This window comes from Nelumbo lutea, chromosome 5 (assembly GCF_056320005.1).
Source record: "Nelumbo lutea isolate HS-2025 chromosome 5, American lotus-T2T, whole genome shotgun sequence".
NCBI lineage: Eukaryota > Viridiplantae > Streptophyta > Magnoliopsida > Proteales > Nelumbonaceae > Nelumbo > Nelumbo lutea.
In genome coordinates, this window is record NC_142688.1 from 37128309 (window position 1) to 37155649 (window position 27341).

The following is a 27341-nucleotide window of genomic DNA, read 5'->3' on the forward strand; positions in this document are numbered from 1 at the left end:
TTAAGAAAAAATTTAAAATTAATTTTAGTATTAATATTTAATTATAAACTTTAATACTTAAGTTGGACTTGGATTGACTTGAATCAATTATGAATGTCATGGAGGCTCTTTCTACTTCAATTTAGCTGATTGGTAAGGAAATTAAATGCAAGATGTTTTTCCTTGCACCCTTAAAAGTGTATGTTATACAATACATTCACTTCGCAGTCAGATGGGAATTGATATCCGTTCCTGGATGGGAATTGGGATCTGTTCCTGAGGAGTGATCCGAACTTTTCAGATAACGAACCTCTCTCTCTCGTACATGTGAATTTTATTGATTTGTGAATATTCATTTTGTGCCGGGAAATGCTGGATAGTCAGTAAAAAGTAGAGGATTTAAAATTGAGGCTTTATGGGAAACCATGAATTGGCACTGATCAACAAGATCCAAAACAATCTACAGGTTAGTTCGCTTTAGAGCATGGACTGTAAGGAAATTATCCACATACAGATTTATGGACACTATTCGCAAAATCCCGTAGCCATATGCCAACATGCTCTCTCTCTCTCTCTCTCTCTTTATATCACTCTACAAATTTCAGTTCTGCTTTTTCCCTCCAGCCAGAATGCGTGAAATCTGGAGTCCTCGACTAAATGCTTGGTTGAAGAGCAACCTTGTCTGGAACTCTGATACGAATGGGAACCATGCAAGAATGGCCACTGGCGCAAAGATCAGGACACCCATCATGTACTCATACCCCCTTGCTAGAGCTTTGACAGAACCCCACAACCCTAATGCCTTCATCACTGGCTTACATGCTTGCGATATCTGTTCATTCAAATATCGGATTTGGATCAAAACCTAACAATACAATAATACCCTCACAAGTATGATAAATATCAATTGGAAGAAGTCATACACCTTTCAGTATGCAGATTAAGAAGTTATATTTCATATTGATACAAGTATTGTTTTTTTAAGATTAAGAGTATACCTGCAAAATTGCCCATCCTGTTGGCATGAAGGCCAATAGGCTGGCTATGATGTCTCCTACTGTGAGTCTAAGGAATGTAAACAGGATGACCAGAGTTACTATAGACCCAATAAACAGGAACAACTTGAGAAGTCTAAACATCAACTGGTAATCTGCACTAAACTTCTTCCTACCCATGGATACGATCTGCAATCCAAAAGAATTATGTAAAGTCAAGGGAGAGTAGAATTCCTGATAGAAAACCAAAAGCTGGAATTTATCTATTGCTCAAAGACTTCTGATATGTGCTTTGGTCATTAAACTTTGAGTACTGACCTTTAAGATGATCATCACGGCCAAAATGACTATCCAGGACAAAGCATAGACCTGAAAAACCAATATCAAATTATATATCGCTCTTATAATTCTGCTACTGTATTGAATAATCTTTCAAAATCAGGGCCTTCACATCCTGAATAAATAATGGATGTACTTTTTTCATTCATGCACCATGATGGCACATTGGCACTTTTGCAACAGGTGGATGGTGCAGTCGAGGAAATAATCTCCATGATGGCACATTTTTTTTCCTTTTTATATTTTGATGATTTCCATGATGCACTGTTTTCATGATCTCTTCATTCATGCACCATGCGGATTTTGTCAATGCAACAAAATAGCTAGAGAGCTTATTAAAAATGTAAATGAAAGGCCATAAATTGGAATTTTGACTTACAATGATGCTTTTATTGTTGGCGGACACATGAAGTTGGTATACAATTCCATACTGGTAGATAAAGAAACGTAGAGAAAGAACAATCTCCCAGAACCGTCCACTGAGCCCAGTATACTGTAGGTGTTCCTGTTCCTCATCCCACCATGACTCCCAGCTCTTGTTTGCTGGCACACCGATACCACCTCTGCTGCTTATCCACTTAGTCCAATCTTCCCAATCCTCCACTATCTTTTGCCACTCAAAACCTGAAGGATTAAAAAGGAATGGGGCAAACAACCAAGAAACCACCAAGAACCACATTGAACTTGTAAGAAGCATATAAGAAGCAGAATCAGTAGTTGCAGCTCCATAAATCTCATATGCTATCAGCAATATCGTTAGCTCTATTCCTTTAACAAAATGACTCCTTGAATACATCCTGTAATTCTCTGCAAACTTTTCATGACGCACCACAAAGCCTCTCCCAGTGGCTCTGTACTTGGCACCCCCATGCAAGATTGTACGCCCAAAATAATGACCTCTTGTCCCAAGAGAGAAAGTAAAGAATACAGCACAGAGCTGAAGCTGCATGATTATTATGTCACCTAGTGCAGTTCTGAAACCTCTCTCTAGTCCAATTTCCATGACCATGGGCAAGGTCATCAGTAGACCTATCTGAACAAGGGACTGTGATGCCATTGCTGCCTTAAGAGGATCATCTCCCCTGGACCTTGCATACCTAATTATTGATTTCTCCAATCCACTCAACGACAAGTAAAGCTTACCATATAAGAAAACATAGACTATAAGTATAACCATCTGCACAGAGAAAAAAAAAATGAATAATTTAGTAATGTAAAAGCAATATCAAGAGTGGTGAACCTTAACAAATATCTGAGTCTCCAAATTGGAAAAACCAGCCACCAAATGATTGATCTTTCTGGTCTTTCATTTTAGGAGAGGATTATGTATTTTTAACAGAATATCCAGAATTTGGTTCTGTGAGATCTGAACTTTCTGATATTATGCACATCAAATTCTGGATCAATCTAGTTTTAGAGGTGAAAATAGATTGGATTTAACCAGATCTATTTAAGTTGGATTTGGATATCCGCTAAATCATAAGGTGGAACATTTTTAACATTTAAATTTGAAGTTCTTTCAGATCAAGTGGGACTTGGGGTTTATATAAACTTATTGTGGTATGTTTCTCAATACATATTTTCTTTTATATTTTCAATTTTGTAGATTTATGCTAGTGCTGTACAGATTTGTTTAGTTTCTAATTGAATCAGATGTCCAAATATAAAAATCAACTGGATTTGGATCTATGTTTCACATATCTGTTAGATATTGAATCATGTTTGACCTATTGGATTCTTATCAGATTGGATTCAGATAAATCCTTACGAAAATTCACTCTGATCCATTTCTAGGTCATGCCTTGTTGGTTGAAAGTAGCTTATGTATCATACTAATTTATACCTTAATCTGCAGAAAAAAGTAAATCATTGTACAATTATGGATTTCATACCATCCAATTTATGTACATATTAGCTATTTTTCATACAGAAAGTAGATCATAATTGATGATTCACGACTCCATGGAGTGTAGATTATTTAGCTTCCATGTTATTTGTAGATATTAAGGTGCCAAACCTGGGTAATACACAGTTATACACATAAGGTGCCAAACCTATATTGTGAAAATCTTATGGTTTGTTTAGTGAATTCCAAGGGCTCCAATTTTGAATCTTACCATTTAGTCCCTTTATGAAAGGAAAGGAATTTATCCAACACGTTAAATTCAAATTTAATTGGCTTGACCTTTTTGGGTTTATTATCAATCAACATGTGGGTTGAAAAACCATCATGGATTTGTTTAATTGACTTTGAAGTTAAACTTGATTATATCATAAGCCACTTTTAGCACACAAGTGGTAAACTTGTGGTATAAATCTTATCCCAGACAAGCTGAAAACATTGAAACAGTATGTTGAGATTGACCATGTACATGATATGTGTATGAGATTCTGGAAATAAACGTAGTAACAGTTGGAAAGAGATGTAAGATTAACATATTTCATCATATGTGTATTCATGTATAAAAGAGGGTTGAACATGATATTACTTGGAAAAGGAATTGGAGCGATATCTGTCTTGGATATTTTAATTTATATACAAAAAGGAAAAGAAAATTTAATAAGTTGATTTGGTTTCCAATTCATCTTGGCTCTAATTGCAATGCAGATTTCTGTCTGATTGTAGCAAGGTATATAAATAGAAATTAAGAGGGGCCATTACCAATGAGCTAAAATAAAACCCGACTGTTGTAAAATAACATGACAGCATACGGAAGAAATCAAATCGGTGGCCTAGCCGATAGATATCCCGGCTGAGTATCTGCTCCCCATTGCCACAGGCAACTTTTGCTTCAAATAGTGAGATTTGGTTGAGCCCAACATCTCGCCCCTTTCCAACCTGGATGTACTCATGGTGGGTAATGTTCCCACGTCTTAGTGTTGAATTAAAACCTTTGGAGAGGAAATATATATCCAAAATTAGAGTAAATGGTATGCATCAATAGAAATTAAAATATTTTAAGAAGAAAGAAACCATTACCAGCAAAGATATCCTCACTCAAGTTAATGCCTCTAGAAGCCTTACTTATGCCACCTTGGGTTATGTGGAAGATTCTATCAAACACATCTGGATGACCATAGTGAAATCGAACCCTGGAACCACCCAATAGAATTTTGAACAAGATAAATTCCGACCACTATTACAGTTGTATAAAATTATTTCCAGTAGTCTAATGCATGAAAAGTACTATTTCTTATTCAGATGAGATAATATAGGCTGTAGTAATTTCTGTCAAAAAATCAAACATGATGAGGAGTGCTTCTATAAATAAACTATTATGAAGATGAAGGGAAAGCAACTTACCTCAAAGGTCTTGCAAGAACTCTTTGACCAATGGTAACAAAACTGGTTTCCTGGTTGGACATAAACCAAGCTAAAGAAGACACACTGCAAACCAGAGGACCTCATGTATAAGACATATATATGGTTGCGATAAGCATCTTATAGCTCCCAAAGATCAAAAGATCACTCAACCTTCCAGTAAATATATGTTCACGAACACCTAGAATGGTAGCTGGACGCACTCCATGATCCTCATTGAATTCTTCCAAAAGATTGCGCATTTTAAAAGCTTCTTCCAAGTAATTGTCCTATATCAGACAAGTTGAAGCAAAGTTAAAATACTCCACCTTGCAACTTTAAAAGTTATAAATCCCATGGTCCCTAGGATGTACCTGGTTCATATCAATGGTTTGAAGAGCTTCACCTCGAGTGAAAATTATAGCATGGTTCTGATTTTCAGGCTTCCCTTCCCCTATCTTTGCTGAACCCGGCAACTTTATACGGTAGATCTCCTTTTTAAGGAAAATTAAGAGAAGAATGTTAAATATTTGTTCAGGATATAACCAATAATTATGATATGATCAAATTTAAAAGGCTGAATACCTGGTCACGATTATCAACAGCTTTGACTAACACAGAATAATAGACCTTATGTACCCTACCACCTTCGCTTTCTTCAACTTCATCAATATATGCTACACGAAGAGATGGGTTGCTGTAGGACCACTAGAAATTAGCTTCTTGAGTAGATTAACATATCAAAAATAAACTTCAATAAAAGGCCGTGCAAAGGAGTTTTGCAATTTAGTGAAATGGTAGTAACAATAATAGTGCAAATAAGATTGATGAACAGGGGATACCATAAACTAACACACCTTGGATCAACAACTCATAGAAAGGGAGAAATTGAAGAGGATGCTACTCAAAGAATAAGGGCAGGTTGGCTCAAAAGGAGAGGTGCATCTTCTGTGCTATGTGATTAATTCGTGTAGCTGAGATGGATGGGTGACAAGACCAGCAGGGACAGAATTATAAATGAGGTCATTAGAGAGGACTTAGGAGCATCCCCAATCGGTGACGAGATGAAAGGAAGTTGACGGAGATGTTCAGTCAAGTGCATAGATGATCAATGACCGTACCAGTGAGAATGACTTGGTACAACTAGAAGGCCCCAAACAGCAAGGCGAAGACCAAATAATACATGGGTTGAAATGGTAATAAGTGACCTTAAGACTTAAAATTTGACAAAAAATATGGCTCTTGATAGAACACAATGGTGGAACAGGATCTGTGTAGCCAATCATAATAGTTGGGATTAAGGCTAAGTTGAGTTGAGCTTTGGCTTCATGGAAATAAAACATACTTAACCATCAAGTTTAAAATATCTGTTGCACGGCGATCTCCACATTGTTTCTGATTCCCATAGTTCTGACATGTTGCAACATATGTAAATTTCATGTCAGCTACAGCTTCTAGCTGAGCATATAGGGATCTCTGGCTCTTCTTCTCTTCCTCTGATGGAATTGTAACTGCCTTGTAACCTGCTAAAATCTCTGCAGTGTTCAAAATATAAAGTGTCAGAAGATTTACAAAGAATTTACATGAAAATTTTACCTACTTCACCAGAAAAACTTTTAAAGAAATCTCATTCTCTACCACTTTCAGAAGCCATGTCAAGAAAAGCCTGAAGCTTCAAAGCCCTTCGGTAGTACATCATCCCTCTAACTGCAGCACCAATTCAGTTTAGAGGAACTGATGCAATTAATACTGGTGAAACATGCAAAAACATATAATGAGCATATAATTCATTCACTACCTGTTCTGCAGAGTGTTTGTCCTCTCAATGAGACCCAGTGACGAAGCTGCAAAATGTTCTCTTCATTTTCCCAAACCTCACTTGCTCCTTTACAATTGAGCCTCTCAATGAAGTTATTCCACTCATCTGACATGGTCAAGTGATGTTTGTGACAGTGATATTGATCATATTGATGTTATTTGACATTGAAGTTATTTTTGATAAAGATAGATATGGAGTGTATTTAAAACCTGGGAAGATTTTCTGTAGGTAGAAGATGATAGATATACCATCTTCATTTTCCAGTTCAAGGTCACTTTTAGAATAGAGTGTCTCTTCACTATAGTATGGAGTCATAACACTGGAAATGGAATACAAAAACAAATAAATATCCATGAAAAGGTAGAAAGTGATTACATCCAGTTACACTATAATGAAAGAATGGCAATTTGCAACAGTGTAAAGCATTACTTTGCTGCAAATGCAAGGCATGTAATGGTTTTAACATCTTATAGCATACATGATAATGGAACTCTAGGTCCCTTGTAAAAGTATTCGAAGTAGAGAAGTAATTTAATTTCCTATTTAAAATGCTAAAGAAATAGGTCATTTTTTGCTAAGCTTGATTTTCTATCTCTTCAGTCTTCACGGATGCATATCTTTTGTAGGACTGCACATTGGACATGTCTATAAAGAAGCATAGGCATTAGGCAAGCTTTGGCAATCTCCTCAATCCCCAACAGATTTCCTGATTGCCAGTGCAAATTACGTAGTAATTATATTGTAAATTATATAATGTGTATTCCAATAAAATACTTATACATGGTATGTATCTATATATATAAAACAAGAAAATAAAAATAAGATATCACATGTCTTTAAGAAATAATATTGTTAAAAGAAATTTTGTTTAATTGCATAGGAAGTTTCTTCAATACAAGATCATTTACATAAAATAATGCCATTTGCACAATTCCCATGGCATTAAAGAGAATGACCCAATGTCTAGAAATCCAGGTGACCCCATTTGGCATCACTATTCAAACTCTTTAAACCTCTAACTGATTGAGTTAAAATAACTGACAAATCTGATGAATGTCCATCAAGTAGAAGAAAACTTCAGAGAAAAATTTGTACTAATAATCTGGAAGATGAGATTAGTGTGGTCAATGTAAGATATATACAACACATGAACATGATGCTAAAGATGGATGCTTTTAGAAAATAGAGAGCATTAATCCATAATGCAATATTTTGTCAGTGTCATAGGAAAATAATTATTTTATGAAAAGTTCAAAATTATTTATAATGATATATATATATATATACATATAGCATTAAGATGAAATTAACATCGTTAGTTAACCAACAATATAATTAGGAAAATCAGTTTGAAATTGACATATCTATAATCAGGTAATGGCTGGTTGATGCTTTGATAGGGGAGGCCCAAACAACTATTGACTTCTTTCTTGCCTTGATCTCACCAATGAACCCTTTATTTTTTTACTAAACTCAACTCAACAGAACCTTGCCTTGATTTCTTGTTCTTGATTATTAGTTCTTCAGTTTCTCTTTGTTCACATTCATGGTGTTTCCCTTAACAGATCCTCTACTTTTCCTCCTGGCCCCCTAAAACAAATACTCAAATTCTATCCTAACCAGATTCCCTAGTATTTTGAAATTACTGATGAAGTGAAAGATTATAGGAGCAGTAAATTATACAAGCACATACACAGGGAAACAAAGTACCGATATCCTCTCCCAGAATCATCAACAACATCCATGCCTTATCCCAACTATGGGGTCAGATACATGAATCCTGTTTCACTAGTCCATTCTATTTAAAGCCATATCCACTCTTAAATTAATGCCTAAATCATTTCTTACTACTTCTACCCATGTCCTTTTTGGTCTACCCCTTCAACTTGTAATAAATAACTTCTTTTAACTAGAGCTGTCGGTAGTCTTCTATGCACGTGACCACCATCTTATTCTACTCTCTTTCATTTTATCACCTTTTAGAGATACTTCTAGGTTCCTATGGATGACTTCATTCCTAGTCCTATCCTTTCTAGTTTTTTCATTCATTCATCTTAGCATATTTCTGCCACACTCATTTTCTGGAAATGTTTCTTGACTACCCGAAACTCCGATTCATACAACATAGCTGGCCTGACAATTTTTTTTATAGAATTTTCCTTTTAATCTAAGTGGTATCCACCAACATCCTTTCCCAGAATAAACAAATAAAATAAAATAAAGAGAAAGGAAGCACTATGAATATGACATGGATAATAACCTAAAAATCAAACCTGACAATTTTTGTTTGAAATCCTCCATTAGAGATCTTCAAATTCTTAAAGAATAATTGACCGCCAAAGAAAAAGACAGCTGACATCCATAGAGATACAACTCTCTGTCTTGGAAATATATTATTATTATGTTATTTTCAAATGCTTGAAAATACAGTACAGTCATGTTTATGGGGATATTTCACTAATGCACAAAAAAAGGAAGCTTTAATTCAACAAGGTAGATCTCTGTCTGGAAAATATCTTTTATGTTCCTTGCAAATGCTTCAACATGCAGTATAAGAACGTCCAAAGGGATACTCTGTTAACACAGAAAAGATCCCCTTGAACAAGATAGAGGTGTCTTCATCTGACTTGTTCTTATCCAATCAAATATCAAATAGCCAAACAATATAGAACCCAAACTATTCTGGCTATGTGGAATTATTACTCATGATGAGAATCTGCACTATCCTTCTTACACATGATGCAGTGATACTAGAATTTGATACAATAGATGAAGTCAGAAATGATACAGCATTTTTATTTGTATGCAAAGAGTCATCTAGGAGAAAATAAACCTGAGGCTTCTCCATGTTCATTATAATCTATCCCAAATGGTTATATAGAGACTTGTCTGCTTTCATGTTCATTATAACCTTAAATTGAATCTTCATGTAAAATTTCTAAGCTCCGTATTTTTATTTATATGCCTTCCAGCTGCCTTTTACTACTTCCATATTTGAAGAACTTAATAAGTACTAGTGTTAGATCTTATGCAAATTTCCATGGAAAATCAAATATACTCCAGGTCCAGAATGATTGCATATAATCCAGGTGAGGAGGATTCAAATGATGCAAAGTTCACAAGGTCAAGTGCTTAGGCATTCTTTCAGGACTCATCTGCAATTGAAGGAGACATGTCCAATATATTTCTTTTATTTCCTCTCTCTCTCTCTCTCTCATATTAGTGTGCATATTTATGTAATCTAATCCATCTCTTTCGTTTCAATCCATGGGAGAAATGATGCTAATGATGTTTGGCAGTGAAAAGGGAAGGTACCGACTCTCTTTTCCTGACAGGTTGTCACTTGTCAACAGCTAGACATGTTTATCCAACAAAATACTATTTTGTTTACAAAAAGCAGTTTTAAGTATCCAAAATAAATTGAATATTATAGTTTATATGCAACTTCATGCGTGAAAAACATGTGTGTCCTGATATGTGATGTAAGGAATATATTCTTGGAAGAAACAGAGAACATGTCACAGAATAGACCAATATTCAGGAAGTTTTATCTATCAATTCATAAACAGTTCGAGAGTAGGTCGTGAATATATGGCATCAGATAGAATTGAGCAAGTAGAATAACATGGATTCAGTTGTTCACAAAGTAAAGACAGAAGAAAAGTCCTAGTTGCAAGAATTATCTCCGTCTATTCTGATGTTCTCTTAATCATACAATATCATAAAAATGGTACATAGACTGAAAAAAATGGTCCCCCCATTTAATGGGTTCTAAGTTCCAACATTACATTTACATCAGTAGAAGAGGCCATTTTCGTACAAGAAAGGTAAATTTGGAAAGTTTGAAAAAAAAAATTAATTTATGCATGACAATAGAGATTCTATTACTAAGAGAAAAATGATTACTTTAGAGGTTAAAATTTCTCAAAGGGTAAAAAGCTATCCCAAATATCTATACCTCTGGAAAAGGGAGAAGTAGCTCGAGAGGAAGGCACATGAGAAAAGGCAACATGATCAGAACACATTATTAGATGTTCTGTAATATATATTATAGTGTCACCTCATATAGATTTCTTTCAAATAATAGGAAGCAATAACCAGTTTCTTGTTATCCATCTGCATTATTTTTAAAAAAATTGATATTGTTAAGAATTATAAATGGAAAAGATAGATTAGGACATGGAGTTCTATATGTGTAGAAGTTATTGAGAGTTTGAGACCTTTTCCAGTGAATCACCTGGGGATTCTATGTAATGTATGACAATGAAGCAAGCAATACCCTGCTTCCAAGAACCCTATTTTAATAAACTAATTGGATCCTAAAACTTGCAAAAGCTATAAGTAATATAAATCTTTGGATTTAAAAGGGATTTGATTTATGTTATGATAGCAGAAGACAATCAACTATACTTTTTAGTGAATGCACATCTTATACCCAATTAAAAGAAAAACAGAAATGTACCTGAATGAGAGCATCTTACGGACACGTGGTGCACGTGGCATATCCATGAATAAAGAATTTGAAAAAAAGGCAATCCTTCTGCGTGCTTCAAGGTTGGATGGGACATCCATGGCTGACTCTTTTACCGTCAGAAGGAGATACAGGCGTTTTATCTACACAATACAAGCAGATTTATATACTATTGTTTAAGATGGAATTATGGTTCAAAAGAAATCACCCTTTAATAAGGTACCTGTTCTTCCCATTGTGCAGTAACTACAGGAGGGAACATTATGGCAGGTTTTGGATCAGTGCCAGCAAACAGTTGTCTTCTGGGGACTGCATCCTTGTTACTATGACCAAGTTCTACCAATTCGCTGAAAAATAATATTTTGGCAATGTTATAGAAAGAAAGCATTGTACGTTAAACAATGTATATTTAAGGCTACTTTACTAATGTTAAATCCACTGTTCACCCACTGAATCTCTTTCACCATCATATCACGAGTAAATACTTCTAACATGTCCTGCAGCAATAATACTACTGTATCTCGCTTAGATGGATCTCCATCTTTCTGAAGCAAGGAAAAAGGTAAAATATGAGTCTCATAAACCATATTACAAAGAAGAAACTTAAGCATATACAACAACTACTACTCTAGGAAGCAGCCAGTACTGATAAATGGATTGCTTACCAAGATCCCCACAAGCTCCACAAATTTCTTGCAAAGAGTAGGTAGAGAACTCATTCTGAAATTAGTAAGAAATGTGCCCTTTGAAATGTTACCTTCAATCTCTTTTATGATAATACCAATTATCCTGTTACATAGAAAAATTAGAGTTAGAAATGGATAAGGTTGCAGATAAGTTTGGATATGAATATGACAAATATTTGAAATAAAAGGTAGCATCATTAGATTGAAGTTTTCTAATGCTTCTTCAGTAATCAAAAATGTTTCCTTTCCATATACGTGATTCTTGATATTTTAACATAGGTTCCTCCTACTGTCAACTGTATCCAGGAAAATAAAACTCAATACAAAGAAAGGCTTCCTAGAAATGGCCATGCATAGTATAAATCTAAATTTTAAAATGCAGATAAAAAGTTGTTCATCTGAAGCCTGCATTCTTTAAACATGTTAGACTCAAAATAGAATCACCTTTTCTCATTCTCCCCAACAACCAAAACATCAAGGATATGCTTGAAAGATTCATAGCATTCAATAACAGCACATTTCATATATTCATCAGCACATATACGCTTCCAAAGGTCAGAGTCACGGAATCGAAATTGAGCTGCCATATCCAAAGCTATTGGGATCTGCATACATGCAAGAACAATCAAAATATAAATTCAAGTAGACAATAAGAAATGATAAGAAAGCTATTGTGCAATGTTGGTCCCTGCTATTTGGGGTCTTGGAAGGGGTAAACTGGATGCCGTCCTAACCTTTGGCACTTTTTGAACAAAGTGGCTTCCCTCAGATATAATAAGATAAGGAATGATCTAAAAGGACAATATACTGACCTTGCTAGCAAGTAAAAAGGGTGGCCATTGTATTAATTTCAAGCTAGGATCTGATGAATAAGGGACTAGCAACAGATCCATCTCCCTGGATAAAAAAAGAAACCCAGTTTATGTCCAAATGTGTGATAAATCCTAAAAGTAAAATAGACAAAGCTAATACAACTGAATTCAGAGGCCTTTCCTATAATTTATAAGGTCTTCCTCACGAAAACTACATATCACTTCATTCCATAGTTGAGCAAACTTTGCAGCTTCAGTTCTCTTGCTTGCTGAAACCTATGAAGGCAGTAAAATTCAAACATTATACATTCAAGTAAACCTAATGAAGTTAGCATTCTAGGTGAACATTGTCTGTTTTTCCAACACAAGTTACAACCTTAGCGAAACGCCTTGATAAAGAAAATCCCCTTTTCTCGACCTTATCAGAAGGCACCAAACATGCATTGAAAGCTCCAGGTAAAGATTGGAACCTTGACCGTAGCATGCCCAGAGTTCGTATCTATGAGAAACAAGTGAAAGACTCAATAAGAAAAAGTGTAAGGTTAATGGAACTTCACTGGTCCAAGCATAAAATAACAATTTTTAGGGCCTGTTCATTTGCTCTGATATCTGACATCTAAAAGTGCAATAATTACATTAAGAGGTATATTGGTATTAGTGAACTTTTCTTTCCTTTGAACTCTGAATCAAAGCATTGTTCTTGTAGAGAAGATGGGCTGAATGGCCCATAGGCTGTTTATCTTTTTTTATCTTTTATGTTCTTTGCTGTAATGGGCCATCTGGGATTTTATTCTTTCTTATATTATGTTTTTTAATTTTCTGCCCAACTAGGGGCCTCTCTATAAATTACTAAAGTTTAACTTAATGAAACGGAATTAGGGTGTAAGAGAGGAGGTTATGTTCGAAAATCTCTCTCTTTGAACCATAGTTGTCGCCACCTTCTTCTTCCTCTTCTCTCTTCTTGAAACCTGATTTCTGCTACTTTCTTTTTGATTTTCTGCAACATTTAAACAGTCCTTTCTTTTCAAAAGGCTGTTTTTCTTCTTGGTATCAGAGTAGGCTCGACTTTTTCCTTTCTTCACCTTTTTTTCCCACACACAGTGTGTATGGAGAACTGAATCATATGAATAGTTAAAGAAACCTATTTCAGCCCAATTGTTAGTGGTTTTTGGAGAGAAGGGGACTGGTTTTGCCGTCCTCCTGACAGATTCAAGTGTGTTGCCCAAAACCCTAATTTTCTAGAGAAATATAACTGTGGGCCCCACAGGGAGCTTGACCTAGGCGTGACTGAAAGTCTTCTCATCCTTTGTCTTGAAGATCTATTCAAGTGGATTGAAGTTCTGTGAAGTCTACAAGGAACGGCTGAGAGTTCTTTGTTTCTCTCGGGTTTCGGGTGTGATGCAAGTAGTAGGTACGACGCATAGAGGTTGACTCACAATACAGTTTTTCTTCTATCTTCATTTTTTCTTATTCGAAGTTGTTACAAGTTATTTTCGAATTATTTTAAGAAGATGAACCCTTCAGAAGTTGAAAACAAGCATGTTGCTGAATCCGAACAAGTTCCGGGAGCCTCTGTAGACGACTCTCTACTGGCTGTGACCACAGTCAAGCTAGATGGAACTAACTATCTGGCTTGGTCACAATCAGTAAAAATTCATATCTGTAGTAGAGGCAAATAGAATTTTATCTCCGGGAGCAAAAAGGCTCCCTCAAAAGATGATCCATCATATGAAAAATGGATGCAAGAAATTATACCGTTATTGGATGGCTTGTGAACTCAATGCAACCGCAAATTAGTCAACACTATTTGTGGATGAATTCAGCAAAGGAAATTTGGGATAGTGTTGCTGACCTATTCCCAGAAATTAAATGTGGCAAGGGCTTACAAGCTGAGGAGTGATGTGAAGAATTTAAGATGGGGGGAGAAACCTTTAGCTATTTATTTCTCAATACTAAAGTCTCTATGGCAAGAAATTGATTTGATAGAAGTTGTAGCTTGGGACACCACTAATGGTGCTGAGACCTACAAGAAATTTGTTGAGAGAAACAGGGTGTTTGGGTTTTTGATAGGGCTGAATCCAGAGTATGACATCACAAAGCAAAATATCTTATCCAGGGATAGTGTTTCACTGTCTCAAGCCTATGCCTTGGTAAGTAGTGAAGAAAGCAGGAGACTTGTCTAGGTTCAAGGGGCTGCTCTAAATGATCACTTTGCTAATATGGGAGTGAAACCCAAGGGAGTTATAGGGACTCCAAGTAGCTCAGGGAAGAAAGAAATTATTTGTGAGTACTGTAAGAAGCCAAAAGACACTAAAGACAACTGTTGGAAATTGCGTCCTGAGCTTCTTCCTCTTCGGTTTCAAAAGAAGTCTGATAATATGAAGACAGAGAATGCCAATATTAGGGGTGCTCACGATTCGGTTAAATATCCAAACCGAACTATGGGATATTTTTTCAAACCAAACCGACCTGATCGTTTTTTAAATATCCAAACCAAAACCAAACCGATGCAACCGATTAATCGGTGAACCGATGAACTGGTTAACTGTAGTTTGGTTTTTCGGTTTTTTATGCACTTAAAATAAAAAAAAATAAAACTGTCAGTGCCGGACTGGTTGGTGCTGGTGGTTGCTGTCGGTGCTAGACTGCTCAGTGTCATTGTTGCCTAAAGTGAGAGATTGAGAGGTTGCGTCGGGCAGAGATGCAAAGAGAAGAGATGAGAGAGAGAGAGAGAGAAGAAATCAAATGGCGTTGGACCATTGGTGCTTACTTGTCGATGAGAGAGAAGAGGTCAGATGGCATTGGACCGTTGGTGCTTACTTGCCGATGAGAGAGAGAAAAAAAGAAAATAGTTAAAAGAGTGAGACTAAGTACTAACACCATGGCAAGGGAAAAGACAAAAGAGTAAATGATGGAGATTGGAGATTGGGCTGGGCAGTTGGCAGACTGCCGAACTTTTAATTGAGAGGTTAAAATTTCAAAGTCTCTACCGAATTCTCTTATTCGATTTTCAAAAAAATATATATAATATATAATATAAATATATATCGGTCGATTCGGTTAACTGTCGGTTTTTTAAAATGGTTAACCGAAACCGAACCAAAACTATTGGTTTTTTAAGAATATCGAACCAAAACCAAACTGACTGGTTCGGTTAACCGATTTTTCGGTTTTTTTTGCTCACCCCTAGCCAATATTGCTGCTGATTCAGATAGTGACAGATGCCTAATTGAAGAGATGACTGCTAGTGAGCAGTTAACAGCTATGAAGGTAGAGTATGAAAAGTTTGGAAGGATGATCAGTCACCTAGAGGGTGTGGCCTCTTCTTCCAACCCTCCAGAAAATTCAACATCTTCTACATTTTCTCATTCAGGTATACGGGCTAATGCCAATCATGCAACTATTTTAGGTAATCGTAGGATCCCTTGGATTATTGATTTTGGTGCTTTTGATCATATAACTAGCCTTTCCACTTTGTTTGTTTCTTATGATTTACTTCTTGGTCGTGACAAACCCTAGCTGATGGCTCTCTTGCCCCTATCTTCCAGCAAGGGAACCATCAAGGTTACAGATTCCTTGGTACTTCTGCTCTTCATGTACCCAAGCTAAATACAAATTTGTTATCTGTAAGCAGCCTAACTAAGTCATTGAACTGCTATGTAACCTTCTTTCCTTCCTACAATGTTTTTCAAGATCTGGAGTCTTAGAAAGTGATTGGGAGTGTCCATAAGATGAATGGAATATATCTGTTGGACACTCCTAGACAGAGCTATGGACAACCTGGAAAAACTTCTTCTAGGTCTACATCTACAGAGTCCATCAGTCGAGTCATGTTATGTCATTTTCGTTTGGGTCATCTTTCTTTTTCTGCTTTAAGTCATTAATTCCCAGAACTATTTAAGAGAATTAGTCTGTCCAGTCTTCATTGTGAGTCATGTGAGTTGTCAAAACATTGTAGAAGCAGTTATCCTTTGAGTAATAAAAGATCTTCTCCATGTGCACTCTGATGTGTGGGGGCCTTACCACTTACCTTCTATGGGAGGCTACAAATATTTTATTTTGTTCATTGATGACTTTTCTCAGTTCACTTGGATATTTTTGATGAAGTTCCCAGACTTGTAAGGTAATTTCTTGAATTTGTTCTAACCCAATTTGATACCAGAATTCAAAATTTCAGATCCGACAGTGCAAAAGAATATTTTGAGAAAAACCTGTCTTGTTATCTCACTGATTTGGGGGTTATTCACCAAAGCTCCCGTGTTAGGACCCCAGAACAAAATGGAGTTGCTGAAAGAAAAAATCGGCATATTGTTGAAGTTGCAAGAAGTATCCCATTTGCCTCACATGTCCCTACAAAATTTTGGGGTGATGTTGTTCTCACTGCAACCTACCTAATCAACCGTATTCCATCCAGGGTTTTGGGGTTTAAGTCTCCCTTTAGTATTCTTCATCCAAGCAAGGATATTTTTCCTATTCCTCTTCGTGTCTTTGGTTGCACTTGTTATGTACATATCCCAATTGTCCAGAAACATAAATTTGAACCAAAAGCCCACAAGTGTATCTTCCTTGGTTATTCCCCCACACAAAAGGGTCATTGTTGTTTTGATCTGAAGACTGGCACTCGGTATGTCTCAATGGATGTCACCTTTGATGAGCTCTCTTCCTTGTATGATTCTTCTCAGGAGAGGCATTGTCTAAAGGGGGAGAATTTATCACAGTTGTTTGCTCTCCCCCTTCCTGTCCCAGTTGAGTCTTTTGTTGAGACTCTTCCTCATTCAAATGAGTCAAGGGAGGATCAGTCATTTCATTCTCATTCCAGTGTTCTTATCCCTCATCCTTTACCTCCTCTTTTAATCCCAGGTTGTACCAACAGCAGAGAACTAGAAGTGAGCAGATTGTTTCCCCTACACCACATGAGCCTCTTACACTTCCAATCATAGAAGAGATAACAGGTATTGATACAGCCCCCTTGGAGTCATCCTTTCCAAACCTTGATATCCTATTGCTATTAGGAAATGAAAAAAGAAGTGTACTGCACATTACATTTCCAAACACCTTTCTTATAGTTTGCTCTCTCCTTCATATTTGGGCTACCTTTCTTCTGTTTCTTCTAACTCAATTCCCAGTTCTGTGTTAGAAGCTCTTACTATTCCAGAATGGAGGGATGCTATGAGAACAGAAATTGATGCCCTACATAAGAATGACACTTGGGGAAGTGGTTGATTTACCCGAAGGGAAGGATCCAATAGGATGTAAATGGGTTTTTACCATCAAATATCATGCTGATAGCACCATTGAAAGGTACAAGGCTAGGCTGGTTGCAAAAGGTTATACACAAACATATGGAATTGATTATATGGAGAACTTTGCTCATGTTGCCAAGATGACTTCTGTGAAAGTTCTACTATCTTTGGTTACACACTCAGATTGGCCACTTTATTAGCTAGATGTAAAAAATGCATTTCTAAATGGAGAGTTACACAAGGGGGTCTATATGTCTCTTCCTCTAGAGATGTATGAAACAGATATAAAAGGGAAGGTTTGCAGGTTGAAGAAATCTCTTTATGGACTTAAACAGTCCCCTAGGACATGGTTTGAAAAGTTTAGGGCTGCCCTTGTTAGCTTTGACTATGTACAAACTCAGTTTGATCATACCCTCTTTGTGAAGAGGAGAGGATCCGTGGCAGTTTACCTGATTGTGTATGTTGATGATATTGTTGTGACTAGTAATGATGTATTAGAGATTAATGATCTCAAATCTTTCCTTCATACAGGGTTTGAGATCAAAGATCTGGGAGAATTGAGATACTTTGTTGGCATAGAAGTTGCTAGATCCAAAGACGGGATCCTTATCTCTTAGAGAAAGTATGTACTTGACTTGGTCTCTGAAACAGGGAAGATGGGTGCTAGACCAGTTGCTACTCCTATTGATATGAGTCATAAACTCTCTGCTTCAGATGGAATATTGTTGAAAGATAAGGGAGTCTTCCATAGGCTACTTGGAAAACTTCTCTATCTATGCATAACTCGGCCATACATTGCATATGCTGTCAGTTGCATTAGTCAGTTCATGCATGCTCCTAGGGATACTCACATGGCAGCAACAGAGTGGATTCTGTGTTATTTGAAGGGATTCCCTGGAAAGGGAATTCTATTTGATTAGCATGGCTATATGAAACTTGAAGCCTACACAGATGTTGATTGGGCCGGAAACATTGATGACAGAAGATCTACATCTAGGTACTGTAGCTTGGTGGCAGGTAATATTGTCTCTTGGAGAAGCCAGAAACAATCTGTTGTTGCCCGATCTTCAACTGAAGCTGAATATAGGGCCATGGCTCATGGGGTTTCTGAACTACTGTGGCTTAGATCCTTGATGGAGGAACTGGGTATTGAGCATGATAAGCCAATGATGTTATACTGTGACAATTAGACTACCATCAACATTGCTCACAATCCAGTGCAACATGACAGAACTAAACATATTGAAGTTGACGAACACTTCATTTGAGAAAGAGTGGCTTCCGGAGAGGTGTGTCTACCTTTCATCACTTCTGAAGGACAGTTAGCTGATTTCCTCACCAAGGGCATTCCCAAGGCTAAACTTCAGCATGATACTGGCAAGCTTGGCATGATTGACATCTATGCTCAGCTTGAGGGGGAGTGTAGAGAAGATGGGCCGAATGGCCAATAAGCTGTTTATCTTTTATGTTCTTTGCTGTAATGGGCCTTAATCTGGGCTTTTATTCTTTCTTATATTATGTTTTTTAATTTTCTGCCCAACTAGGGGCCTCTCTGTAAATTACTAAAGTTTAACTTAATGAAATGGAATTAGGGGTGTAAGAGAGAAGGTTATGTTCAAAAATATCTCTCTGAACCCTAGTTGCCGCCACCATCTTCTTCCTCTTCTCTCTTCTTGAAACCTGATTTCTGCTACTTTCTTTTTGATTTTCTACAACGTTTAAACAGTCCCTTCTTTTCAAAAGGTTGTTTCTCTTCTGTTCTGAATTCTGAAAATTGTCAAATGTCCATTTTAACCTCATATATGAGATTTTTTGTTTTTATATGTAATTCAATAAAAATAATATTAAAAATTATTATAATGATTAATAATTAATAAAAATTAATAGTTATTAATAAATAATTTGTGTTAATTAATAATTAATTATAATTGATGGAGCGCGATCCGGCTGGTCTTAGCTGTCCGCTGCCTTGCTTTCGAACGAGGTAGCAGGGATCCTGAAACGGGAGAGATGGGAAAGCTCCGGGGGGAACCCGGTGTAGAGGCTCCGAAGCTCAAGTTAGAATCTTTCAAAAGCAAGGTAATACCAGATAACGCAAAGTTTTTGCATACCTCTCTTATCGGGGGGGCAGGGGGCTCTTATAGTCGCTTCGCGTACTCGCCCCGAGTCCCTTGTCAGATCGGGTATGATTACTCTGGCGCTTGTCAACTCGGCTGTCGTCCCTTCTGCTGAGACAGAACCGTCACTGCCTAACCGTCCAACCGGAGATGGCGGCGTCAGTGACGGTGGCAGGTGGCCGTTTAGAGTGCAGCTGCCAAACGTCAGATCCCAAGTCAGTCAGGCGTGGCGCCCTCGGGCACGGAATTCCCTGGTGCCAGGCGTGGTACGACTTGTTTGGCTTTGGTGCCTAGAAGATGATGTGAAGTGCTGAGCGAGGCGGTCTTGAGCTTGGAGGTATCCCGAACTGTAACAAGGTGGGTCAGTTCGGCGAAGTCTGTCCCGAGCTGTTACAAGGTGTCAGTTCGGCGAAGTCTACCCCGAGCTGTTACAAGGTGTCAGTTCGGCGAAGTCTACCCCGAGCTGTTACAAGGCGGTCAGTTCGGCGAAGTCTACCCCGAGCTGTTACAAGGTGACAGTTCGGTGAAATCTACCCTGAGCTGTTACAAGATGGTAGTTCGGCGAAGTCTACCCCGAGCTGTTACGAGATGGTAGTTCGGCGAAGTCTACCCCGAGCTGTTACAAGGCGCAGTTCGGCGAAGTCTATCCCGAGTTGTTACAAGGTGGGTTAGTTCGGCGGAGTGTGCTCTTGCCGCCTAGGCTTGACACCTTTTGTCGAGCTGTCGTTTCTGCCACGTGTCTCATAATAAAGAGGTCGGGCCAAATTTTCCTTCATCAATTGCCCCCCACTCCTTGCGCCGAGGGCCTTGCCATGGTGCGGGGAGTTTTCACGAGGTGGTTGTAGATTTGTCCCGTCCTCCAAACCTTCACTGTACGAGATGCTTTTGCTAGGGTTTTTTCGATTTTCGAGAAGGCTGGAAACGTGCCTTACTCAAAAACACTGGTGGTTGTGACTGTGCGTTTTAAATTTCAAACCAACTCGCGCCGCTGGGACGTGACAGCGGGTCATTTCAAAAAGGCACGCCACTGCTGTACGTACGCTGTCGACTGTCAGGGAGACGTGCGGCGCGTCAGATACGAAAAGACGCGTGTCGAAGCGACGTTGGTTTCAAAAAGAAGTGCTGACGTTCCGCTTTTTTCGGAAAGACGTGCGCCAATCACGTCTCGACTTTAAGGGTTGCAAGGTTGGTAAGAACGTGGGCCGTCGGATCGTCTTCAGTCTGCACGGTCGATTCTTGGTTACTGTAGCTATAAATAGTGGGGGACCCCGGTTGGTTTGTCACTTCTGCGGTTGTCTATCGAGTTCGCGTCCAACCTTCCAACTCGCGTCTTTCTTCCAGCTCGCGTCGAGGCTGGTTATACAGTCTTCACGGTTCTTTAGCTTGTTCTTCAAACTTTCCGGTGAGTACTTTCTTGAATTTATCTTTTCCCCAATGTCTAGCTTTGATAGCTCAGACGATTCTTCGAGTAGGGCCGACGTAGGTTCCACCAACCGAGCCGTGTCCCCAGACTGCCTCAGTGACCCCGAGGTGGAGCTTGAAGACTATGAACTAGTGGGCCGAGTTGCTTCGGGCAGTTTGGCGTCTACCTCCCGCCGAGGTCGGATGCTAGACAGGTTTGGTCCTTCGACCATGACACCTGAGGGGCTTCAATCCATACTTCTGTCCTACAATCTTCCTGGGGGGTACACCTATTTCATTCCTTCGGGTAGCTTTCCTTGGGAACACGGTCCCGACGAGATCGTGATTTTTCGAGAGCAGCTCGCCGCAGGGTTGCGACTTCCTTTCCATCCCCTCCTCGTCGAAGTCATAAACCACTTTGGTGTCACCATTGGCCAGCTTCATCCGAACTCTATTCGGAACCTGGTGGGGACGATATCCCTTTTTTGCGAGTAGAATTTCCCCTTGGACTTAGAGATATTCTCCTCTATCTTGATGCTCAAGAGACAGGCGGGTCCTCTTCCTGGGGGGAGACGGGCGTATTACCTTACTCCTCGCCAGGGTTTTAAGCTTCTGCACGATCTCCCTAACAAGGTCTCGGCGTGGAAGCGGGACTATTTCGGCGTGCGAAGTGCACAAGGATGGCCTTTTCAGACTAGGTGGGGTGAGGCCGCTCCCGACTCGGGCGTAACTCTTGATAAAGAGACGGTGAAGGGTCTCCGGCAGTGGGCACGACAAGGCTTAAAGTGCCACCACTACTTAACGGAGGCTAAGCTTTTTGCAGCCGGCCTGAGTTCGGGTAGGTTTCTGGCTATGCGGTTTCTTGCATGCTCTGTTCCTTCGTTTTTTTCTGATGTCGAACTCGTTCTGCAGGTGTGATGGATGCGGAGAGAACTCGCGGCGGGCGTTTGTTCCAAGGTATGAAGAGGAGGAAGCGGGTCGCCAAGCGAACTCGTACCGAGCTACCCCTGGATGAGGAGCCCCAAGCCCCAGACCATACGACAGAGGATCTGCCCAGGGAGCCCGAAGTGACTCCACCGGTGCACGAGACTGTCGGGGCGCCTTTCGCTGAAACCACTCATACGGGCGCTCCTGCGTACTCAAGTGCTCCTCACTCCGGGTCTGCTCATACGCGGGCTGGGCCCTCAGGCTCGGGAGCTCAAGGGGAGTTTAGGAGCGTGTTGATGCCGAACTACGCTCTTCAAAAGAGTAGGGATGCTACTTTCCCCGAGGAGGTCGCGGCGTGGACCGATCTTCCCTTGAATCAGGTCGCTTGCCGCGCCGTAACACATGCCATGGTGGTAAGTGAGATGCCGTCTTCTTTTTTTATTCTGTTGCTTCTACTGTTATTTGCTCACTTGTTTCTTTTGGTAGGTGAATTCTTCAATTCATGCCTTGGCTGCCCAAGTGGAGAGGAGCTCGCGACAGGCGCGAGCTGCTGCTCATGTGGCTGAAGAGGCCTTCCGTGCTGCAGAGGCAAATACCAGGGCTGCTGAGGCGGCTGCTTACGCTACTGAAAAGGCTGCTCGCGTCGCGATGGACAGACAGGCGAGGTCTCAGCGTGACGCCGAGGCCATGGGGGTAGTTGTCAAGCACATGGCGGACTTAAAGTTGGATTTGCAGCATCAAGTCGAGTATCTTCAGGAGGACATTAGGGAGAGAACACAGATTTTCTCCCAAGGCATTGAAGACGCCAAAAAGAAGGCAGTTGAAAACTACATTGCCTCCCCGCGTTTTGACGATCTGATGGTGGACTCTTACAGGAGGGGGTTCAAGTTGAGCCGATGGATGATCCGGAATACATACCCCGACCTCGATGTAAGTGCCATAACCACTTCGCGGATAACTCAGGAGATGGCCAATGCTGCCGATGGCGAGCCGGACTCTGAAGGAGAGGCAGGGCCTTCGGGTGTTGTTGAAGTGCCTTCCGATGGCGAAGAAGTAGCTCCGGGCATGTAATTTTTTTTTTTTTGCCAATGTACTGTTTCTTGCAATGGAGTGTCTTTTTCCCCTTGCTCATCTTCCCCGAGCTGTTTCTTTGCCGGGTTTTTAGATTTCCGTGGTCTTTTATGCCGCGAACTGATTTTTTGCCGAGCTGATAATGTGCTGAAGTTCCTCGGCTTGCCTTGTGGCACGGCCTAACTTCGTTCACTTCGCTAGGTGGTTTATAGGTAGTATCGCCTCAAGTTCACGATGTTCCACGTTCGGGGTACTCGTTTGCCTTCCAAGGTTTCGAGTTCATATGCGCCCCCGAGCGCTGTTTTTACTTTATAGGGACCTTCCCAATTAGGTCCAAGCTTGCCGACGCCGGGTTCGGGCACCATAATTCTCTGGAGGACCAGGTCGCCGACTCGGAAGCTTCGTCGCTTTACTCTGCTATTGTAGTAGCAGGCTACCTGCTGCTGGTATGCCGCTGTTCAGATGTGCGCGAGGTCCCTTACCTCGTCCAGTAGGTCAAGGTTGGTGCGTAACTCGTCTCCGTTCGTCCGATCGTCGTATGTTTCTAATCGCAACGTTGGTATTTCGATTTCCGCCGGGATCACCGCTTCAGTGCCGTAGGTGAGGTTGAAGGGGGTTTCTCCCGTGGCTGCTTTTTCGGTCGTTCGGTGAGCCCATAAGACACTTGGTAGCTCTTCGGCCCACATTCCCTTAGCTCGACCCAGACGTGCTTTCAGTCCGCGTAGGATGGCTCTGTTCATTACTTCCGTCTGACCGTTTTCCAGTGGGTGCGCGACTGACGTGAAATTTTGCCGAATCCCCATGTCCTAGCACCACTCTTGGAACTTGATATCCTCGAACTGTTTGCCGTTGTCGGAAATTAGAACCCGAGGTAATCCGAAGCGACATACTATGTTCTTCCAAAAGAAGTTCTGTATGTTTCGGGCCGTAACAGTTGCCAGAGGTTCGGCTTCTATCCACTTCGTAAAATAATCTACCGCAACAACTAAGAATTTTCGCCCGCCTGCAGCTGGTGGGAATGGCCCGAGGAGGTCGATGCCCCATTGTGCAAAGGGCCACGGGCTGGCGAGGTATTTGAGGTCGGAGGTAGGTTGATGGTGGATGTTAGCGTGCTTCTGACACTTGTCGCATTTTCTGACGAGCTCGACAGCTTCTGCCTTCATCGTTGGCCAATAGTATCCTTGTCGAAGTGCCTTTTGGGCGAGTGCTCTGCCCCCCAAGTGTCCGCCGCACAGGCCTTCATGAGTGTCGCGGAGTACAAACTCGGCTTCGGTAGGTCGCAGGCACCGCAAATAGGGGAGCGTGTACGACCGTCGGTATAACCGTTCGTCTATTATGACATATTTGGCCGCCTGGCGCTGCACCCTTTTGGCGGCACTGCGTTCTACAGGGAGGGTTCCGTCTATCAGGAAGCTCGCGAGTGGATCGATCCAGCTCGGCTCTGCCTCTAAGACGGGAGCGACCTCCTCTGTCCCCCCGAGAATACTAGGCCGAGGTAAGTCCTCTATGTACACGGTTCTCATATTGTTGTGACTCGTGCTGGCTAACCGGGACAGGGCGTCGGCCTCAGTGTTTTCGGACCTCGGGATTTGCCTGATGATGTGTGACCGGAAGTTGAGCAGGGCTTCTTTTACTTTGGCCAAATATGCGATCACGGAGAGATCGCGTGCTTTGTATTCGCCGGTAACTTGGTTTACCACGAACTGAGAATCGCTGCAGATGACCAAGTGTTTTGCCTTTAACTTTCGCGCTAGGTCCAGCCCGGCGATTAGTGCTTCGTACTCTGCCTCGTTGTTGGATGCCACGAACTAAAAGCGTAGCGCGTACTCTACTTTTGTGCCGCTCGGGCCGCACAAGACTAATCCAGCTCCGCTGCCTTGCCGGTTCGAGGAACCATCCACGTGAAGGATCCAGGGCTCCTCATCCCAATTCGCTCTTCGCCTGATCAGGAGAGATGCCACACTGGATGTTACTTCACGGGGCTCGAACTCTATGGGCTCAGGAGCTCCGGGTTCGTCGCAAATGGGGACCTCGGGCTCGACCTGCGGGGCTTCGTGGCTGAAAGTGCACTCGGCGATAAAATCTGCCAAAGCTTGGGCCTTGATAGCGGTTCTCGGTTTGTACTGGAGATCGTACTCGCTGAGTTCGATGGCCCATTTCGTCAGTCGACCGGAGACTTCGGGTTTGAGTAAAACTTGTCTGAGAGGCTTGTCAGTTAGGACGATGACTGTATGAGCCTGGAAGTACGGGCGGAGTTTCCGAGCTGCTATTACTAGGGCGTATGCTAGTTTTTCTATCTCCGGGTACCTTGCCTCTGCTCCCTGCAAAATCTGACTAACATAATATATGGGTCGTTGGACCTGGTCTGTTTCCTTTATTAGTACCGAACTAACCGCCTCGTCGCTTGCCGAGAGGTACAGTTGTAAGACCTCGCCCACCTCGGGCCGGGCTAAGGTTGGTATACTAGCGAGGTAACCTTTTAGTTCGTCGAACGCGAACTGGCAGTCCTGGGTCCATTCGAACCCTTTGCCTTTGACTGCCTTGAAGAAGGGTAGGCAGCGGTTTGCTGACTTGGATAAGAAGCGGCTTAGAGCGGCTATGCGGCCGTTTAGCCTCTAGACCTCTTTTACTTTCCGAGGTGGTTTCATATCTAGAACGGCTTTTACTTTGTCCGGGTTGGCCTCAATACCGCGCCGATTGACAATGTAGCCTAGGAACTTGCCCGAGGTGACGCCGAAGACACACTTGTTGGGATTCAACTTCATGCTAAAGTGTCGCAGGATTTGGAAAACAGAATCTAAGTCTTGTATTAACTCTTGTGAAAACTGAGTTTTGACGACCATGTCGTCTACATAGCACTCTACCTTCGTACCAATCAGGGGCCGAAACAGCTTATTTACAAGTCTTTGGAAGGTTGCCCCGGCATTTTTTAGTCCGAAGGGCATGACTTTGTAGCAATACAGGCCGAACTCGGTAATGAAGCTGGTTTTTTCCTCGTCGGATGGGTCCATCCTAACTTGGTTGTAGCCCGAGTAGGCGTCCATGAAGCTTAGCAACTCGTTTCCCGAGGTCGCGTCCACTAGGCGGTCAATTCTGGGGAGGGGGAAGCAGTCTTTCGGGCAAGCTCGGTTCAGGTCGGTATAGTCGACGCACATGCGCCACTTGCCGTTTGCCTTTTTTACCAACACCGGGTTGGCCACCCAGCTCGGGTAGTGGACTTCCCTTATGAAGTTTACTGCGAGGAGCTTCTCAACCTCCTCGTCGACCGCTCTCCAGCGTTCTAGGGCTAAGTTGCGTTTCTTCTGTTTAACGGGTCTGACTACAGGGTCAGTATTAAGCTTGTGAGTTATCAGTCCGGGGTTAATGCCGGGCATGTCGGCCGCGGACCAGGCAAAAATATATAAATTTTGGAGTAAAAAACTTACTAGTTCAGCTTGTAGGGGATCTTCGATGGAAGCTCCGATGCTTAGTGTGTGAGCTGGGTCCGTAGCTGAAGCCTGGATTGCGACTGTTTCCTCCGTGGGCGAAGCTCGCTCCTCACCTTGCTCCACCGGCCGCTCCAGCTCGAGGTCGTCGGCCGTCTTGGTTTTTCCCTTTAGGGCGGCAACGTAGCACTTGCGGGACTCGAGCTGGTCGCCCCGCGCTACCCCTATACCGAAGTCCGTAGGGAACTTCATGGCCAAATAGTAGGTGGAGACCGCCGCCCGTAGGACATGCGTGATCGGCCGCCCTATTATGGCATTGTATGGGGAGGGGGTCGCGACTACCAGGAAATCATGGTTGAGTCTGACCGCACAAGGCCATGTGCCGACTTCCACAGGGACAGTTATTTTCCCGAGGGGCCTAACTTCCTCTCCGCTGAAACCTACCAGGGGAGTGTTCGCGGGCTTCAGCTCGCTCCTCTTTAACTGTAGCTGGTCAAATGCCGATTTGAAGAGGATGTCCGCTGAGCTGCCCGAATCTACGAGCACGCGCCTGACCTCGAAATCTCTAATCCTTAGCTTAATGACAAGCGCGTCATCATGGGGGTAGTGGACTCCTCGCGCGTCGTCCTCCGTGAAAAAGATTGGCTCTTCGGTCTTTGGCCTCTTTGGGGGGTTCCTTTCTTCGAGGGCCACTTCGCGAACTGAAGTCCGGGCTGCTGCCGAGGTACACCCCGCTACTATGGATCCTCCCACTA

At 41.3% G+C, this 27341-nt stretch overlaps 1 protein-coding gene across 1 annotated transcript in view; it reads right to left on the bottom strand.

The window, feature by feature from the left end:
• Positions 1-375: 375 nt before the first annotated feature.
• The window catches only part of CALS5 (callose synthase 5), a 54128-nt gene continuing 27162 nt past the window's right edge, over positions 376-27341 (bottom strand). Inside the window, exons 23-44 of the mRNA XM_088942806.1 lie at positions 12779-12901; positions 12583-12678; positions 12403-12486; positions 12035-12195; positions 11570-11693; positions 11355-11449; positions 11128-11251; positions 10896-11047; positions 6643-6752; positions 6413-6538; positions 6253-6321; positions 5960-6149; positions 5200-5311; positions 4989-5108; positions 4789-4904; positions 4618-4701; positions 4294-4406; positions 3976-4205; positions 1693-2490; positions 1293-1343; positions 978-1163; positions 376-811 (exon numbers count right to left, since the gene is read on the bottom strand). Of these exons, the coding sequence (XP_088798932.1) occupies positions 581-811; positions 978-1163; positions 1293-1343; positions 1693-2490; positions 3976-4205; positions 4294-4406; positions 4618-4701; positions 4789-4904; positions 4989-5108; positions 5200-5311; positions 5960-6149; positions 6253-6321; positions 6413-6538; positions 6643-6752; positions 10896-11047; positions 11128-11251; positions 11355-11449; positions 11570-11693; positions 12035-12195; positions 12403-12486; positions 12583-12678; positions 12779-12901 (3495 nt within the window). The 3' untranslated portion in view covers positions 376-580. The remainder of the gene's footprint in view (positions 812-977; positions 1164-1292; positions 1344-1692; positions 2491-3975; positions 4206-4293; positions 4407-4617; positions 4702-4788; positions 4905-4988; positions 5109-5199; positions 5312-5959; positions 6150-6252; positions 6322-6412; positions 6539-6642; positions 6753-10895; positions 11048-11127; positions 11252-11354; positions 11450-11569; positions 11694-12034; positions 12196-12402; positions 12487-12582; positions 12679-12778; positions 12902-27341) is intronic.